Source organism: Peromyscus eremicus, chromosome 12 (genome assembly GCF_949786415.1).
Source record: "Peromyscus eremicus chromosome 12, PerEre_H2_v1, whole genome shotgun sequence".
Lineage (NCBI taxonomy): Eukaryota > Metazoa > Chordata > Mammalia > Rodentia > Cricetidae > Peromyscus > Peromyscus eremicus.
The window spans coordinates 48,770,087-48,790,271 of record NC_081428.1 but is presented as its reverse complement, the minus strand read 5'-3'; the positions used below and the strand labels follow the sequence as shown (position 1 = coordinate 48,790,271).

Below are 20,185 nucleotides of genomic sequence, written 5' to 3'. Positions count from 1 at the left end.
ATGAAATTTTTGAAAAAAATGTGTATGCTAAATTAATAAACTGGTACATAGTTTACAAGTGGTTCATATACAGAGATGTCCACAGCAAACGTTTCTGCAATACAGCCTGATAGTGAAGTTCAAAGAGATGTGATGTTATGTATCACTACGTATAAACTGTTACCTACATGGGGAGCTCTTAGGAGATGCTTTATGCTACTCGGAAATTTGAAGAGGCAGCAACATCAGAAAGGGAAGACCTGGGGTGGGAAGGACCTCAGATCAGTCATGTGTACTGACTTGTGCTAATGTTTCTGAACTCATTCAGAACTCAACATCCATTCACAGGCAAAACTATGGTATTTGTTAAGGGCTCACAACACATGAGCCCTAGGAAACAAAGAATCCTCAAAACCTGGCCTCTATCTCCAGGGAACACAACGTGGTTTCAGGTTTATTGGCCTTCTGCTGGGTTTCTGTTGTTCTGCTTGGTCTGTCCAACTTTGCATAGGTCATTGAAAGAATTAATCGTTTACTAGGGACCCTTATTAATCACAGAGAAGTAGAGTTGAATCCATTTGGGAAAATAACTGGTTTCTAAATAAATTCAATCCACTCTCCTTCCTGCCGGTTTACACCATGGCTCAGGATTGAGGTCCGCTCACATGCTAGGACCACATCTTAACAGTTATAGTTAAGCCCCTGCAGGCACTCTTTGTTCAGCAAATATTTGAGATCTTGTCTCCCTTAGGCACTAAACTTGAAATTTGGAATATTACTCCTCTACAGCCTTCATTCATGGAGGAGACCTGAATAATTAGAGGAGACATGGAGGAGATAGATAATTTAAACAAGGAGCCCAGACATGACAACATGTAGACCTATGTGTTCTCAGACCAGGCATGTCATGGGAGAACTGGACCAGAGAAGGACAGGTAGAAACTTCCCCACACTCTGTGGCTTAGTAAGCTTATAACACCTGCCTACCCCAGGGTTGGATCTTTACTACTGCTCAGGAGTGCTTGGTTTTTCCTCTGTGTGGCTCTGATCTGATTGTGAGACAGTTGAAAGGCATATCCCCAGTGTCTACAGCGACAGGAGAGCATGGATCAAATGCAGGCTACTGGTGTCCACAATGGTTCTTTCTCAAGGCTTTGAGTTTGAAATGGGGACTCTGTCACTGTAAGAGCTGGTGTTCAGTAACAGGACTGCTGCATTCGTGAACTCAGAGCAGCTGTGGCTGGCTACACAAGATCAAGACAGCCAGCATCTGCACACGGAGGGAGCAAGGGCCTGTAAGCCTTCATCTCTAGCTGAGGTTGACCATCAATGGCTTATTGATAATGGAAAGTCAGTTTTCTTTAAAGATGTGGCCCTTGGTAGGTTGAACAGGCTTCAGGGGATGGTGGGAATACATAAACTGCAACCAGTTGACTCATATGAAAAAAAAAAAAAGAGGACACAGTTGGGAAGGGGTGAGGAGTAAGGAGTAGCTCTTGGGGGAGTTAGGGGGAGGAGTAAGGGGTGGATATGATCAAAATTGTATGTATGTATATATGTATGTATGTAATTGTCAAAATTTAAAAATGTTATATTTTAAAAATGATTATGTCTCATTGTCTCAACATTCAGTAGGGAATTTTAAAAAGAATTTTATTTGCATTTTCTGAAACATTCACATTGGTCATATTTTTCAGCATGGGAATGGAGAAGTTGACTTTGGTCGATTCAATTTCAAGGCTAAGTCTGCCTCCCAGTGCACTAAAACCTCTTGATTTTCAATAATTGATTTTATATTATGACATACTCTATAGGTAAAAGTACGAAAACCCAAATGATAGAGAGTTGGTTGCTATGTTTCCTGGCTGTTTAGTTTTCCTTCAATGTGAAGACTTACTGTTATTAAATTTTGCAAGTGTTCAGACATACATCATCATGATTGTTGTTTCCAGGAAAAAAACCAAGCAGCCACTTCATCTAATTTGTTTTGTTTATACTAGCTCAGAACCTTCCATGAGGTTAGATGAGGTTTAAAACCTTCCAGTCCATTTCATTTTAACTCTTTCAATACTTCTCACTAAAAAGGAAGGATTACTTTTTTTTTTTTTTTTTTTTTTTTTTTAGTTTCTGTAGCCATTCATGTGGTCTGGGTTGAAAGGAGGAGTATGTTCTACAAGAGTTCATTCTGGCTGCTGGTACATGCCATTATGTTGGCTGCTTCTTAGCCTACATCCTTGTTTGTTTTCCCAGGGACTGACCACCTGACTTCCAGAGAAGAGGGCAGATGGGTAAAACATCAGAGGTCCCACAGTTCGGTAACTTTTTGAAATTCTGTAATACACCTGCCCAAGTGTCCATGAGGTGACGGTGGTCAGTTTTACTTTTCATCCCCCGAGCTGGCTAGATTAGATTAGAGCTAGCCTGTTAAAGGAAGACCCTTCTTACTCATTCCTCTCTTCTCCCTACCCCATGTTCCCCAAAAGAGGATTTAAGCCAGAAGCAAAAATTGGAGGAAAGCTTGGAGACAGACCAGGGCATTGCGAGCTGTTTCCTCATCTTTACCTCATACAGACATAAAGCACAAAGCCAAAACATGTCAGCCCTCTACAGCCGAGGCAGACCTATGCTTGCAGTAGGGAGAGAAGAGAAATTCTGGACTAAGTTAACTTTTTCAAGTTTCGACACAACATTTGTGACAAGACTTTTAAATTATTGACATACGTCTGTTCTAGTGGCTGAAAAAGACCAGACGACATTTATTATATGAAAATCACTCCCAAAAAGGCCAAGTAATTTGTCTGAAATTTCTTCCAGAGGCTAAGAAACTATTCAACAGAGCTCATTTGAACAGAGAATGATGGAGCAAATAATTTTTTTTTTGCTACCCATTCCAGCTTATATAATCAACCAAGTACAAGAATAAAAGTGATTTGCAAGTCCAGTCAGAACAATGTAGTTAAGTCAGGCTAACTTATCCAAGACTTCCCTTATATTCCTGTGATATTACCTGAAAAGTAAATGATTTTTCATATCACAGGGTTTTCACTCAGCCTTCCACTCCATCATCATAGCATCTACTGGCTGTACTTGGACCACTCTGACTTAGTTCCTGCACAAACAGGGGGTTACTCTCCATCAGCTCCCTCGCAGTACAAAGAGCCTTTCAAGGCAGTAGTAAAATGGCAGACTAGCACTCAGGAGAATCTGGGCCATATGAACACATTCAAATGAGTCTTGTTATCCCACTGGTCAGACTGAGGTGGAAACCGACCTAGTGTGGAAGAGGAGGCTAGCATGGAGGAGACACTCATGGAGATGTCCTAAACACATCACAAAATTCTTGTCACAAAGGAGGCTGCTTGTCTAACAGATGTTAAATGAAGAGGTAAGAGGACCAAATACCACCAGATTATCGCTCTGAAAGGGGTTCAAGATGAACTCAATGAAGATAAGAGAAAGCAAGGCAGATTTCTCCACATATATGGCATAGTTGTAGACATGATAATTGTTAATAATCTTAAAAATGGATCATCCGGGGTGCCCATGATTGTTCAGCAGGTTAAAATGCCTACTATGCAACCCAGGTGACCTGAGTTCAATATGTGGTACCTAAAGTAGAAGAGAATTGACTCTCAAAACTTATTCCACCCTCTGAACCACCTTGCTATCCTAGAATTTTCTAGAACTAAAAGAGAGCAATGGGTTTCTGTATGGATGTTGTAGAGGCACACCTACAACAAGGATTGTATTAAAATGGTTGTAGGAAGAGGCAAAGCATGGAAGTGTGCTCTTTCCTCTGATTTACGTTCAACAAAGGAGATGCAAGTTCCATTCTTGCAGACTGAGTTTCTCAGGAACCACTGGTCCACCAAAGAAAAAAGATTAATGCAGGTGTTCTGTATGAGCAACAGCAGTAACAACTTCAAATGAACAGGGATTTATCCACCATAAAAGGCATTTGTTGAGCCAAAGTCAGTACTGACAGAGGCTGTAGTCTGACTAGCTAGGCTCCTTTCTGGCTCGTCAACCTTCTGCATGACTTTGCTTCTGCTATTTAATCTTTTTGTGCCCCAATATTCTTCCCTGTAAAGTGTGTGTGTGTGTGTGTGTGTGGGGTAATAGTACTCCAAGTTTGTGCTATTAGCAGAACGAAATAAAGCGATATATTTATAGTTTAGAATAATCCCAGACACACTGGGAAAACTCAAAAAAATATCAGTGTCACTGGTCAGCTATCTGACACAGCTATGTCAGTGGGGAAAAAATGGTCAGATAATTGCTAGGAGAACCCTGGAAGGCACTTGTGTGACAGTATTCTAAAAGCCCTGCTTTATCCCCATGTTTAGTCAGGCAATCCTGGTGAGTCTCCTGTCATGGGACTCTCCATTGCTACAAATGCCTTGTTGAGACTGTCGTCAACTTAGGTCATTTTAAATCAACATCACCCAGTCTTGGGGCTGCCTGCTCCTGCAGCTACCATTCACCCCACACATAGCTTCCTGTTTCCTTTTCCTCACACACTAAGAAGCCACAGTAACTGCTGGCATCCAGATCAGTCTAAACCCGCAGCCCATTGGTTTATCTCATCTTCACATGGCCCCACAACACCTCTCTCCCCAACAGTGATGACTTCTGCTTCTCTTCTCATGGACGGGTTTAATTTATTTACATCTGTGCTTAAGATGACCATTTTAGTTTTGGGGCCTGGTTAATTTCAGTGTATAATTCTTAAATAAGTAATAAACCTTTTAAATAATAAAGTTTAAAAAATGTTAAAAAGGTAATAATTCCAAGATCCCTTTTGCATCTTTCTTCCAGCTGAGCCCATCTTTCCTTCCAGACTCTGCATGCAGACTTCCTCAACCCTATTTGCATGCTCAGCATGGCACGCTGAGTTTTGCTGTCATAGTTGGTTGTGGTGGTGGTAGTAATAATGCTGGAGAGATAAAACCCAGGGATCTGCATATGTCCATCAAGCATTCGACCTCTAAGCCACACCCTAACTCCCTCTGCCTTGTCCCTCCTTTCCCATATCTATATATGTATGATGATGGCAGAAACTAATGGAGTTGCCATCACACGTACATCACCAACCTCCTCTACCTCCTTTCTCCTCTCTGGGACTCCCTTGCTTTAGGACCCAGTGTCCTGACCTGCGGATGCTTTTCTGTGCTGCTTCCTTCTGATATCATCCAATATTCCATCTCCCAGGTCCATGCTCCATCCGTTCCTGACATATCTATTTGTAAGTCTCTAGTTCGTTGCACCCCACTGGGCACTCATTCCTTTGCTCTCTGCCTCCCATGCATGATCATCTACTTTCTTAAGACTGGCTGTTATCACATGAGGAACAGGCCAAGGGGTGGAGTCAGATTAGACCTGGTATTTTGCTCAGTGTATTCAGAATAGGAAATCAGACTGTGAGATCCAGATAAGTTATTGATGAGGGCTCAATATCAAAATCAATGTCATTGGGTCAGAGGGTCAGCTGTAGACATTAAAACAGGAGGCAGAGCCAAAGGGCCTGTGGCCTAGTGGGCAGAGAGATGAGAATCAAGGCAAGAAACATGTAGTGCTATAAGCTCTGTAGAATAGAGGCTCTATGAGTCCCTCATTACTGTAATGAGGCACCTTAACCTGCCCCTCCAGTATATTTGTAGGCACGCTGTATTGTTTGTAGAATGAATAAATGTCTTGACTGATTACCTCAGCCTGGGTTGGTGCCTCTGTGGCCTGTTGTTTTAGGCAACATAATGAGTAGCCAGTTTCTAGCCAATGTATTGAAAGGATGAGAGCACTCTTCCGAGGGCAATGATATCTCTAAGCTTACATCATGCTGCCTTGCCCTCAGTTTGTCGGGTGTCTCTGATTGCTACACCTGGGTTTTAGCTGTCAGCTTCCCATCTTCCCCTAGAACAACACTGAGAAGGTAGTGCACATTAATGGGCTCTCGTGGAGTTGAAGGAGACTTCCCTGGGTGGCTCTTGCAGTTGGTTTGAGCTATGAAGTTCTCCTTTTGGAATTAAAGAGTATTGCACCCGTGACCCCCTACATTTATTTTAAAATTCACCTTTCATTGAATACAAGAGTGAGGAGTGTAGGCTTGCCAGCAGACATGGAGCTTTGTAATGCTGATTGAATTGCATGTCTCTTTACATCTTAGAGTTTAGAGTGAAGCCCAACCTTCTGAAGTTGATTTCTGTGTCATGCTGCATCTGGATTCCTTTCTGGAAAGATCCTTCAAAGGTGGTTCCCACCAGATTCTGAGTCAGCAATGATGAGATTTTTACAATGACCCTCTAGGTTACTAAGATTACGTGGAGGTTTCTCTATAGTAATTCAATGACTGGGCCAGTCAGATAAGTTTAATTTAGATATGTTTGCCAGTTATTGATTTAAGCATGATCTCTTTGGCATATAACAACCAGGCAGAAAATTGTTTCAAACATAATCTGTAGTTACCATTTTGATGAGCTCTCAGTTGGATTTTATAGAGCAAAAACCATTCGTCCTAATTATACCCAACTCTGATCTAAAGCCAGGTTTCTCAGACTCAGCACAGGTAACATTTTGAACTAAACTTTGCTTTATGATGAGAGCTCTGCCATCTTTTGTTATGCAATATTTGGGAGAAGCCTTCCCCTCTATTCACTGGATCTGTTGACACCTCCCCACCTTACTGGGACAACCCCAAATCTGTCTGGACACTACCAGATGTCCCTTCATTGTGGGGAGGGTAAATGATTAAACTGTGATCTAAGGAAGTTCTCAGGTCCATGAAGTGGTGGTATCTTACTTTAAGGAGGGCCTGGATTCTCCAGAAACTTCTCAATTACATCACCTTACTAGGAACCCCCCCCAACACACACACACACACACACACACACACACACACACACACACACACACACACACATTGCATACAAATAAGTTTTCTGTGCCTTCTCTGTTAAAATGGAAGCTCTGTATTTTCTGTTTTATATTTCTTCGCAGATGTAAGTGGTATTTGGTCAAATGTAGCACTTAACATGTAGGCTAACTCCACAAACGGTTCAACCAGAAGGAATTATTGTCAGGATGTAAATGCCATGAGGATATTTTTCTGTTTTGTTTATTGCCATTTTGCCAGCATCTAGAAGAACACTTGATGCTAGTAATAATTGGTGAATGAATTAATTTATTTTCTTTTTTAAAATACATTTTAAATTAAAATATAATTACATTCTTCTAAAAAAAAAACCTGTTTAGTGAGGGCCTGTTCCATTTCCTAAGATATTGTCTTAGTTGGGATTTCTATTGCTGTGAAGAGACACCATGACCACAACAACTCTAATAAAGGAAAAAAAATTATTTGGGGTGGCTTACATTTTCAGTTTAGTCCCATTATCATTATGATGTGACATGGTGGTGTGCAGGCAGACATGGTGCTGGAGAAGTAGCCGAGTGTCCTACATCTTGACTTGGAGGCAACAAAAAGTTGTCTGTCTCACTGGGTGTGGCCTGAGCATATATGAGACCTCAAAGCCTGCTTCCACAGTGACACACTTCCTCCAACAGGTTCACACCTATTACAACAAGGCCACACCTCTTAATATTGCCACTCCCTTTCGGGGCCATTTTCTTTCAAACCACCACAGATATTTAAAGCTGTGGTTGGACTCAATGTGTTTTGGTGTGTTTTCTCCAGTCTCCTTCCTTCCCTCTCTGATATATGATTCTGTCTCCTAGATCAAGCTTATGTACTGATACTCTCTCAGGTGATCGCAAACATAACTGCTCACATCATTTTCTCTAAGACATTTTTCAAGGTCTTCATCAAGTAAAATGAATATGGTACACATGAGATCTCTCTCTCTCTCTCTCTCTCTCTCTCTCTCTCTCTCTCTCTAATTTCTCTTTCTCTCTCTTCCCTTGAAAACATCTTTGATCGCCTGAACCAATAGGAACCATTAATAACTTTAAGCATGGCACTTCCTGACCCATCCTCCCTGGACATTTCTATTCCACAGGGTATGTCCCTTTCAGTTTCTTGCTTTGAATCATTATGGTGTATGTGTATGTCATCTCTTGTATATGGGCTTCAAAGGTTTTGAAGGCAGAATAAAATTGACATTATTGTTTAATACCCTAGGGTTATTATATATAACATTATATACTTATTATAGGCACTAAATGACATCATGTCTTAAATGACATCTCAAAGTACAATGTTCTGTCAATTCTTTTATTTGTTGAGCTATTCAGCTCATATTTATGACTACCTAGGTATGTGTTAGAAGAGAAAATAAATATAGTCTGGTCTCTTCAAGTGTCTAGACTCATTAGGGAAAGCGTTATCTGATAAGAACTAGATTCAGAGTCAGCAGACTGGCGCAAACACAGCCTCTGTTACCACTAGTGATCATGTTCACTCTCAGTGTCTCAGTGTTCTGTCTGGAACAAGGAAAAGGATATTTGTGTGCTCCACTATGAATAAAATAACAAAGAAGGACAAACAACTCATCATTTAATATAAAAGCATTTCAAGCGATACAGCATGGTGACTTATATTTGTTCACAATTCCTACTCTTCCCTTCAAAAGATGAAACCTCAGCCTTTGCTCTGAGAATATACTTGTTTCTAATGAATAGAATAAAGCAAAGGTGACCCGCAGTGTGGGAGAGAATGGCATTAAAAGAGTACTATTCTGTAGCCATTATTTCTTGAAGTACTTGGTCAAGGGGAAGCCAGCAGCCATATTGGATGCAGTCTTACTAAGAGGCCCATGCCGGGAGCACTGAGGCATCCTGTTTTGAGAGCATGCTTGAGTTCAGATGTACATGCTTCTACTCCAACCAATCTTTCAGATGACTGGAGCTCAGGGCAATGACAACCTCACTGCACTTAAAATCCTTAGCATTATCCAGCTACGCTGCTCCTGAATTCCAGGCTCCTGAAACCATTTGAAATGTTTTATAATTCATTAAGTATCAAAGTAATTTTTCACATAGTAATGTACAAACAATATACAGGACACTGCAGAGGTTTAAGATTTCTATTATTATTATTATTATTATTATTATTATTATTATTATTATTATTGAGTATACTGATGTTTGCTGAGTGAAAATGTCCCAGCTGGCTGTAATTTATGGATGAAACCATAGTCTTTCAAGTGGTAGCTTGAAAAAAAAAAAAAAAGAGGAGGAGGATGAGGACAAAGAGGAAGGGGAAAAGGAGCACTGTTATAAACAGTGTTATAGAGCACCAAGAACAAGAACCAGTCACCTGGATGTGAAACTTCCAGTGGATGATTTTCAGGCATTTCTCCCCTGCCAGCTACTTATCACTTTCTGCAAGGAGGCTGTCTGTGACAGTGACTGTAGGCGAAATGCAAAAGGCTACCAGCTAAAGCAATTGTTCATTCCAGGGGATTGCTTTCATTTTATTCCATTTTCAGCTCTCATTTTCAGGCAAAATTGATAGTTTTAATTAAATGTGAAATGAAAGCCATACTTCTACTCTACATATATTTTGGTTTTTTTCTTTTTCTTCTTCTTTTTTAATCAGAGGTCACCATGAATCTCTATAATGTACAAAGGCCATGAATGTCAAGATTATGATTTATTTGCATCAACACCAACCTCTGAGACTCCCTGCCACGAATGACTTTTCCATAGCAGCACTGGCCAATGGCTCCCACTGTTAATGATGCCATGGGTAGGAGGGATGAATTCACAGCACTCACTAGCCATCCCGGTGAATTAATTTGAGGCCAGACAAATTTAAACATAAATTGCTTTAACTATTTTAGGCCCACAGTATCCCCAGTTGCAACCATTATTTTTTAAGCTCCCCAGTGAGAATACAGCCTTGGAGGGCTGTCAATTTACTAACTATTTAATAATGAATACAGAATTTAAATTCCTCACTGAATATTTACTGACTTCAATTTTCCCACAACTTCAAGTGTTTTAGCTCCTGGAAACTACAAGAACAACACGTTGGTTTATTTCAAATGTCATAGCAAGGAAGGACATGAGTTATGCAAGTCTACTATTAATTGAAGGATTAACAGGTTATGTAAATTAAAAGTAGTGTGAAAACAATCTTACTCGTAGGAGACACATTGTCATCTGGAAAAGGTTGTGTGCCCAGGGTAAATCCTGTTCCATTGGCTAGATGTGCCACTGGGTTATTCACCGAATCTGAAAGTGTAAGGTAGATAATTATGATGGATAAAATATTGTAAGAAAAAGATATTAATTCAGGTCTAAGCATATTTTATTTATTCGTTATCTAGCAAATCAGTATTGAGGACTGGCTATGGACCAGGTGGTGAGATATACTGGAGTAGGAGAGGTGTGGAACTGTGTTTTAATTTTCTTTAAACACTTTAAAATATTTATTTATTCTCTCTCTCTCTCTCTCTCTCTCTCTCTCTCTCTCTCTCTCTCTCTCTCTCTCTCTCTCTGTGTATGTGTAAATAGAAGCTAAGATGTGTTGTTTTACACTCATTTAATTTCTGTCAACCACCATTATGTGCTTTACAAATAGTTCTACTAAAGGAAATTGTAAAAATTATTTAATTTTATGGATATGGGAGTTTCACCAGCATTTATATCTGTGCACCAGGTGCACCAGGCACCCCCTAGAGAGTAGATGAGGGTACAGGGTCTCCTAGAACTGGAGTCACAGATGGTTGTAATTCACCACATGTGTGCTGGGAATTAACCTCAGGTCCTCTAGAAGACCAGCATGTCTTAATCACTGAGCCATATCTCCTGCCCCGGAAAGTATTTTTTTTTTTCAATTACAAGTATAAGGAGGATTGATTGACTTTAGAAAAATATAGATTAAATTTAATTAGTTAATTTTTGAGCCTGGAAGATTTTTGTGGGTTTTCTAGATATAACATCACTGTTTAGGAGCATCATTAGATTAACAAAATATTCAGACTGTTCTTGCACACCACTTACAATGAATCTGAAGTCTTCAAATGACATCATAATTGGTGCCTTGTCATACTCCCAATTTTATATCTTGGTGTTGACCATTACTTTTCCATCTCTCATGAACCACACACATGATTCTATCCAAAAGGAAGGTGTTTCAGCCCAAGCATAGTTCACTCATGAAGACTTTTTAGTCTTCATGTTGTATCCTGACATTTTCTCATTTTCAAGCTTCATCATATGAAACTTTTTAAAATGAGGGAGTCCTAGGGGACCTTTATGATATGCCCCCTTCACTTTTATTCATGGGTCATGTCTCTCCGAAGAAAAACTGGTTTCGTTCCTCACTGTATTTGAAGATAAATGGAAATGCTGTAGTGTATATAAAATTGGCAGAAAGACCAACTTTTAGTGTCTATCTGACTGATCTTAGATAATAATCATCCTCTTCCAAAGCAATATGCTATAAAGATGAAGTGTGGGTCTGCAAGATAAATTTTTGCGTGGCTTTCTCTGTGGAATGATTTTACAGAGGTTGTAAGCCAATGCATACAGTCAAATCCCACTTCTATGCTTATGAAGAAAGTACTTTTGGGATATAGTTGTATTAATTTGCTTACATGCTGTCCATAGCAGCATTTGTGCTGTACTTCTGAGTTGAGTAATTATGACAAAGGTAATATTATCCATAAAACTTAAAATATTTACTGTCTCACCCTTTATAGATGAAATGCCAATTCCTGGAACTGAAGGTATTGGTTATGTTCTGTCCCAGATTTATATAACGTAAGGAACTTTCACTGATGGATGTCTTTGTTTTAGAGCAGTATTCTGCTATATTTCATAAACAAATATCTTTGGAAGTTGAGGGGGTCAGCCTTGCAGTACATTTTGGAGATTTTACAAGATTTGCATACTGAAAAGAGCCCTTCGTCCCGTGCCCATATCCCACATAGATTTCAGCATGAAATCTGAGCTCATAAAGCATCTGTCTAGCTTCAGATTGGACTGAAAAGTAGACACACTGCTTTGGTCATGATAAAAATCAGGGCTGTTAAGACATGGCTACAGCTCAACAGGGATGAGGGATTTCCCAACACTCAGGTGTAGAACCAAGTAGAGTTGTGTCATGCACACTTAGGTCCCTTCCTTTGCTTCAGTGTTGAAAGGGGTGGGCTTCTGGCCCTAAGCATCTTCATCCCATCTGAAGACTCTACTTTCTGAAGTCACTCTGTTGTGGGCTGGGGAGCTTCTCAGAGCCACAGCAGCAGCCAGGGATCTGGCCCATCAGAACAGCTGAGTTAGTTCTGAGGTTTCCTGTGAACAAGTAGTAGTCCTTATCTGGTCCACCTAAGAAATGAGCCAATCCCAGGGTGTATGAGACCCTCTCTTCTCAAACTATAACCCACAGACCAGTGGGAGAGGTTTCTCTCAGGGTCTTGTTAGAAATGTAGAGCTGAGCTCCAGACTTTTTGAATTAGAATCTGCATTTTAACAAGATCTCTGGGGGATTTGTGTGCATATTAAATTCTCTATGCTTCCAAGATCCCTGGGAGCAGACACAAGTATGAATCTTGGCTTATTGTAGGAAGTCATGAGACAAGAAGTATTTGTCTAGAATCTTCCATTTAAATGCTTAGTGTTCCTCTTTGCTCAGCTACAGGAATATATATTCTTTTGGCTTTCTCCATACCCCCAAATAATGCATGAGCACACTTATGCATGTAAGAACATAATGACTTGTGTTTGGATGGGGCTAGAAAGGGAACCATAGTTTTGGGAAATAGATTTTGGGAAACTCCAAGATTTACTAGCTTGAATATCTGATTGTAAAGGCTAAGAGTTCATTTGGTGATTAAAATATACCTACTTGTTCAGAGTCTAAACTTATAAAAGAAGATGAGCTTCCCTATAAAATTTGAAATATAGTGTGTTTGGGGTGTGAAAATCAGTATTCCTTTTTATCTTAAAAGTTTTCAAGATTTTCTGATCTTGAAACAAAGCATGGGTTTGGTATCAGAATACGGTGGTTTGGGGGACACATGGGAATATTCTGTTTAAGAATGGAAGGTTTTAAAGAGTCTTTAAGTTCATGGCTTCAGATTCTGCCAAAGGTGAGCTTTGGCAAATCTATATGAGACATGACAAACCTCATATTGTCTCCGGACTGCAGTCCTCCCATTGTCACCCTCTAGGAAAGAGCTGTCCTCGTTCTTCAGGGAGTTGGCTGAGGCTGAGTAAGGCTGTTTTCATTTAAGTCCATCCCAATTTCTGAATGAGCTACTCAAAATTGACAATGACTCTTTTTCATATTTAAGTATATGCACACAGGTAGAGTCACGGGGGACACTGCCTCTGAGTCAGCAAGGAATAGCACCTGCTTCTGAGTAGTGGGTAAGGCTTTGTACTAAGATATATGGTCCTTCATCTAAAGATCCAGTAATGCAAACCGTTCTGTATAACAGGCTTCCTGTATAAATTAGTACGTTTTTATGGATATATTATAGAGAACTTCATGAAGATAGGATGACAGTTAAAGAGGTTAATAGTCCTATAGGGCTGTAGGAATGATTCACAAACGTGTTTGGTTTTGTCCGAGTACTACTAAATAAGCACGTTTGATAGCCTTACAGCCTTTTTGAAATAGACGTTCTGTTGTCACCACATTTCCTGAGACACTTGTCATATTTTGTATAGTAAAATCTCAGTTATTTTTATATGATTCATGGTAGTAAATTTGGTTATTCAAATTTTGTAATAACTGGAGTGGGTGAATTTATCATTTTTTTTTAGTCATAAAAGTCTCCATGTAGATACTGTACTTCAAACCAGGGAAGTGAAGCTATTACTACTTACAAGGTTTACTCATGTCTAAACAGTGAAATTACGCATGCTGTGTGACTAATGAAATATTTCCATTTTTTCCTTTATTCATTTGAGCGTTTGTTTATTTATGTGTGTGTGTGCCTGAGTGCATATGTCGTAGCACACACATGAGGATCAGAGGACAACTTTCCAGAGTCTCTCGCCTTTTCCCACTGCATGGGGTCTGAGGCTGGGACTCGGCTATCAGGCTTGCAGAAGTACTGAGTCATGCACCAGTCCTAAATCTGTTCATGACTCAGGAATTTCAAGATAGTTTAGATTTAAATTAATCATAGGTGTTATTATTAGTTTGCATTGGATGATAAGTAAACCAGAATGCTAGTTGATTAAACATTATGATTAGGCTGGTTTGTGGTGACTAATGACGCTAATTCTAGCACTTGGGAGGCTGAAGTAAGTAGATTGCCAAGGATTAGAGACCAACTTATACTAGATGCTGAATTCCAGGCTACTGTGGACAACAGACTGAAAAGTCTGTCTGGAAAAAAAGGACAAAGAAACAAAAAGAAAATAAAAGAGTTATTATCACAGAAAACAAAAAACAAAAAAAAAGAGTTATTATCACAATAAAAAAATACTGTTAGAAAATCTTTATAGAAAAAGGAATAACTTTTGATTTTTATTTGGAGAAATTATTTTCAGATTCTGCTTACAAATTATTTAATATTTTGAAATTTAGCAATTTGGGGTTATGTGGAGAGCTTTCTGGTATTGTACTGATGTGGATATAATAAAAATCCTATCTTTTCCAATTACTCATGTTCTAAGTTGGTGGCACTCTTGGCTACGCCTTATTTGGCTTTGCTCAACAAGTAACTCACCCAAAGAAAGCATGATGGCTTGTGATGAAGTACTCCACATTTCATTTCTGGGGCCCGGGGAAAAAGCCATGCACCGAATGGTCATGTTTCTTGATTGGGCTGGTCTATTACCATGAGTCCTTGTTAAAACTGACTTCAGTTCCCGAAATCCACTTCTAACCTTTTTCTCATCATTTGTAATGTATATTCCTGCAAGATGGATGAAAACATGATTAGACCCTGACATTTTCTGTATAAGCCAGACGAGGATGCCGAGACATGGCCTAATAAAATTTGGTATTACTTTGTTTTGAGATGAGGGTCTCCCTTTGTTGCCCAGACTGGCCTTTAACTCATGGCTTAAATCATCCTCCCACCCGATCTGTGTAGAGCCTAAAGACTTATGCTGCACCACACAACTAATTTATAGTAATGTAGACTCTCAAGTAGTTAGCCTTTAGCTTCTGAGAAGCAAGGGCCAGTTCTAGCAAAGCTGGCCTTAACCTCTGGCAACTATTCCAGCTCCTGAGTGGCACTGATCCATAATCAGGCTGTAATACGCATTCATTATATGTTTTGCTTCTGATTATGGGTCTAAAGGCTTGGAGTAGATTATTCCAACTCATTAATGCCATTTAGTGATGGTGAAATTGGTGATTTGTACTTGAATTGGCTTGAACTTTGGGAAGACTCTTCTCCAGACTCTGATCATGTAGTAAAATTATATCAACAGAATGTAAAACACCACCATTCTGCTATAAATGTAGATGATGTGATTCTAATTCTGATACCATATCATAACTTTTTCCTGAAATAAGTTGTATATTGGTAAGTGTTTTCAGTTTTGGTCCTCTGAGTCTTCTCTAGAATCTTTTAACTGTCACTGTTAGGATAACTTCCAAATTGCATGCATTGTAGCAATAAATTACTAAAAAAAAAAAATCTGTCCCCACAGGCAAGATCATTCTGAACTCTCACAGAGTCTTGATGTTAAAGGTTCTTTGTTTCTTTTGAGACCAGATCTGGTGTATCTCTGGCTGGCCTCAAAGTCATTAGGCAGCCAAGCATGACCTTCAGCTCTCAATGCCCCTTCCTGTACTTCCCAAATACAAGGATTGCAGGCCTGTGCCAACATGCCTGGCTCCCATGAAAGGTCCTTCCTGCTAATTCTGAAGTTACTATTTAGGAAAGTATTAGCGAAATACCGTTGTATGCTGGTGGAATTCTGATCACACTGCCTGGCCTCTTGTGTGAGAACGTAATGGGCATGTCCAATCTGGATGTTTTATTTAACAGTGTTTACTAAACAGGAAAATATACTTATTATTATTATTATTATTATTATTGTTGTTGTTGTTATTTAACATATAATTCCAGAATTATGTTGTGGTGTTGTTGGAGTGAACAGCTTTCAAGTGAACTTATTAACCAGTAAATAATCATCAAGAGACCTATAAAATCATCTACCAGCAGAAGCTGTTAATTTTAGAAATTAAAAGAAGAAATTGAGCAAGAGCTTTGTGACTCAGCTATTGTTCAAAGTGTTGTCCAGGCACAGATGCCTGAGCTTATTCTGGCAATGCTGCTGCCATGGTTACCACCTCTGAGAAATACTACTTTGTACTGACATTGTCTCAGGGTGTACTCCTGCCCCAGGAACTTAACCATCCCAGTAAACTTGTTCCTTGTGAAGGAATCCTTTATTTCCATCCCTCCTGCACCCCCCCCCAAGTCCTGCCCCAAATAGTTACAAGAGAAAATGAAAATTATCATCAATTGCTTTAAAGCAGTGGTGCTGAGAAAATGGAATGTAATATATTAAAATAACAAGATAGAACAGATAGTAATGCAACAAAATCAGAGATATCATTATTAACCACATGTTTATTTGGATGTTTTTGTCCTCATAAAGGATGTTTGCTTTCACTCACACCAATTAAATGGTGCATATGGTCTGAAAAAATCAACTGTACCACTTCTATTTTGGAAAATGTCACCTCCTACCCTCTTGAAGAATCAGATTCAGTATCAGAAAGTGACACCTTGTAGGTAAGATGATGTTTTTTCTTAGAGAAAGAATTACTTTTAAATGCCAAGGTCAACATGGGCACCAAGGCTTTCTTTTTTTTTTTTTTTTTTTTTTTTAATTTTTATTTTGCAATACAATTCAGTTCTACATATCAGCCACAGATTCCCTTGTTCTCCCCCCTCCCGCCCCCCTCACCTTCCCCCCAGCCCGCCCCCCATTCCAATCTCCTCCAGGGCAAAGCCTTCCCCACAGACTGAGATCAACCTGGTGGACTCAGTCCAGGTAGGTCCAGTCCCCTCCTCCCATGCTGAGCCAAGGGACCCTGCATAGGCCCCAGGTTTCAAACAGCCAACTCATGCAATGAGCACAGGACCCGGTCCCACTGCCTGGATGCCTCCCAAACAGATCAGGCCAATCAACTGTCTCACCCACTCAGAGGGCCTGATCCAGTTGGTGACCCCTCAGCCATTGGTTCATATTTCATGTGTTTCCGTTTGTTTGGCTATTTGTCTCTGTGCTTTATCCGACCTTGGTCTCAACAATTCTCTCTCATATAAACCCTCCTCATTCTCGCTAATTGGACTCCCAGAGATCCACCTGGGGCCTAGTCATGGATCTCTGCCTCCAGGTCCATCAGTAGTTGGATGAGGTTTCTAGCACGACAATTAGGGTGTTTGGCCATCCCATCACCAGAGTAGGTCAGTTCGGATTGTCGCTCGACCATTGCCAGCAGTCTGTTGTGGGGGTATCTTTGTGGATTTCTGTGGGCCTCTCTAGCACTTTGTTTCTTCCTATTCTCATGTGGTCTTCATTTACCATGGTCTCCTATTCCTTGTTCTCCCTCTCTGTTTTTGATCCAGCTGGGATCTCCCACTCACCCAAGCTCTCTTTCCCTCGACCCTCGCCCTTCACTACCCCCACTCCTGTCCAGGCTGTTCATGTAGATCTCATTCCATTTCTCTGTCGTTGGGCGATCCCTGTGTGGGCACCAAGGCTTTCTAATGCTTGGTGTTGCCAAACCCCTTCCCATGACTTTGCTTCCTCACCTTCTTCGTTGCCTTGAAGAAAACTTTCATCTATTAACCAGGTGATATTTGCTTTGGGGAACACATTCTTCAGTAGGCAGGTAAATACTCTCTACAATAGACAGAAAGAGGATTATTTGCAAATTTGGAAGAAATCCTTGCTGCCTCTGTCTCTATGTATATGAGATAACTTACCAAAAAATGACTTTGCCTACCTTTCACTGTGCAAGACCACACAGGGGCCTTGGCAAAATAGTGGCTAGAACCCTAGACCAATTTAGGAATATAAGACTATCCTAATGTTGCATGAGGTTTATGGGTTCTGAGAAATGGAACTATTACTAAGATGGCACTAAATGGGAGGAAATCATAGAGTAAAAGGAAGGAGCTTCAGAGCCAGAGAAGAATGTGGCTAGATTAAAAGTCAAAGGGGACTGAGACATTAGTTTTTGTTTCCAAAATAATATGAAAGACCATCTGTAGTGGTGGTCATAGAAGTGATTTTAAGTTAACATATCATTTGGGGGCTTAAATTTTTCATAATCTTTTTTTGTTTTGGTCTTAATTTTCTATCGTAGACGGTGCCTACTTCCTATTGATAGGTGACAAATAGGAAAAATTAGGGTTTCATGTGGATAAAGGAATTAGAAGCAATTAATGGTAACAGATCTCTTGGTAAAACATTTTGTTTTGAAATAAGCAACACATGGAAGGATGGGTAGCATAGTGGTTTGAATGAGAATGGCTCCCATAGCCTCATATATTTGAATGTTTGGTCTCCAGTTGGTGGAACTGTTTAGGAAGGATTAGGAGGTGTGGCCTTGTTGGATGAGGTGTGTTGATGGGGGTGAGCTCTGAGGTTTCAAAGGCCCACATCAGGCTCGGGCTTGCTCTTTCTGCTGCCTGTGGATAAGATTTAACCTCTCAGCTACTTCTCCAGTGTCATGCCTGGCTGCCTCCTGCCATGCTCCCCACCATGATGGTCCTGGGCCCACCCCCTAAAACTGTAAACAAGCCCCCAGTTAAGTGTGTTACTTCATGTTTCCTTGTCCATGGTGTCTCTTCACAGCAATAGAAAAGTAATTAAGACAGATAACTATGTTATAAAAGCAGAGTTTAGTTAGATCTTATTTTCAACACCTTTCATTCTTTGGAAAATGCAGATTTTGATCCATAGCATGGTGAGCACATCCCATAATGTTTTTTAGTTCTCATTACCTTATCTGATGCTCTCTAAAATTATAATTCCATTTCTTACTATCTATTTTCTTACTACCAATGTGTGAATTTTGGATATGCCTGGTCCTTGTTCTAGGTATCTAAATGTTTCCCACACTTGTTGAATCTAACAGTAGTTAACTGGTAAAGAACAGTGAACCGAATGTAATACTGGTGTGCCAATCCACTAACTAATTACTCTCTAATAAGTCAAACCTATAAAGCTGTGACTTTAAACTCAAGGCTACCCGAAAACATTTTTTTTTTGGTAGAATCCTCCTTATGTGCAGTTTCCTGACCCTCAGTGCACTGCAGTTAACTGGGGGGGGGGGGTTGGGAGGGGATAGAGGGAGACTTCCAAAGGGCTCACTATTGTGTCTAGGATAACAGGTGGCAAAAACCGTAGCTCTCAGCATTTCTACTCTTTTAACATTTGTCTTATTTTTCAGACAATATGGATACGTACATGTGACAGGGTTGTAGAATTTAGGAAATTATGGGGCGGAGGATATATCTCAATGGTAGAGTGCTTGCAAAATATGCAGAGTGCTCTGGGTTTGGTATCCAGCAATTTCAAAAAGTCCCATTTTTCTCTCCTTTCTTAAAAAAAAAATCAAAAGTAAAACTAGGTCCCCTAGAATATATAATCTTATTAAATAAGAAAAAAAAAAAGAATTCAGTTTATTTAGTCTAACAAGATGTGAAAGAGTGATTTTTATGCTCTGTTGGTCCAGGATTGAGTAGAGAGACGTAAGAGATGAAATGCTGACAACCAAGTGGTTACACATGGTGTTGCATCTGGGGCTGCGGAACTTCTCATGACTCACTTCCTCTACTATCAGCCAGCTACCGAGGGATGGTGGTGGTGATATACCACCAGGGACAAGGAGCAGTTCTGCTGAAGAAATCTTTGCGAACTCCAAGAGCAGCTGAATGATTTGACATTTGAAATGATTCAGATTTTCAGTATTGTTTGTTTTTGGTTTCCTGTGATAAAACACTGACAGAAACCCAACTTGATGGAGGGTTTAAATCATCTTACAGATTGCAGTCCATCTTAGAGCAAAGCCATGGAAGTCACTTAAGGCAGGAACCTAAAGGCGAGACCCACCTCCAGACTGTTTTACAATATTTGGTTCAAGAATATGGGTCTTAGTCTAAAATGCCTCTGATCTCTAAAACTGAAATGCTAGAGGGTATAGTAGTTCAATCTTAGTTCAGATGCTTCGGGAAATATCAGACACATATGGTGTTGCTGAGGAAGCAATGTTGTCTTCATTTGGGACCTGGTTTAAATGAGTAAGAAGAGGATG

At 40.0% G+C, this 20,185-nt stretch overlaps 1 protein-coding gene across 1 annotated transcript in view; it reads right to left on the bottom strand.

Annotated features, from left to right (window-relative positions):
* Cd96 (CD96 molecule) overlaps positions 1-20,185 on the bottom strand; it is a 101,102-nt gene that overhangs the window by 19,606 nt on the left and 61,311 nt on the right. Inside the window, exons 7-9 of the mRNA XM_059277434.1 lie at positions 17,676-17,766; positions 14,622-14,810; positions 10,075-10,167 (exon numbers count right to left, since the gene is read on the bottom strand). Coding sequence (XP_059133417.1) covers positions 10,075-10,167; positions 14,622-14,810; positions 17,676-17,766 — 373 coding nt within the window. The remainder of the gene's footprint in view (positions 1-10,074; positions 10,168-14,621; positions 14,811-17,675; positions 17,767-20,185) is intronic.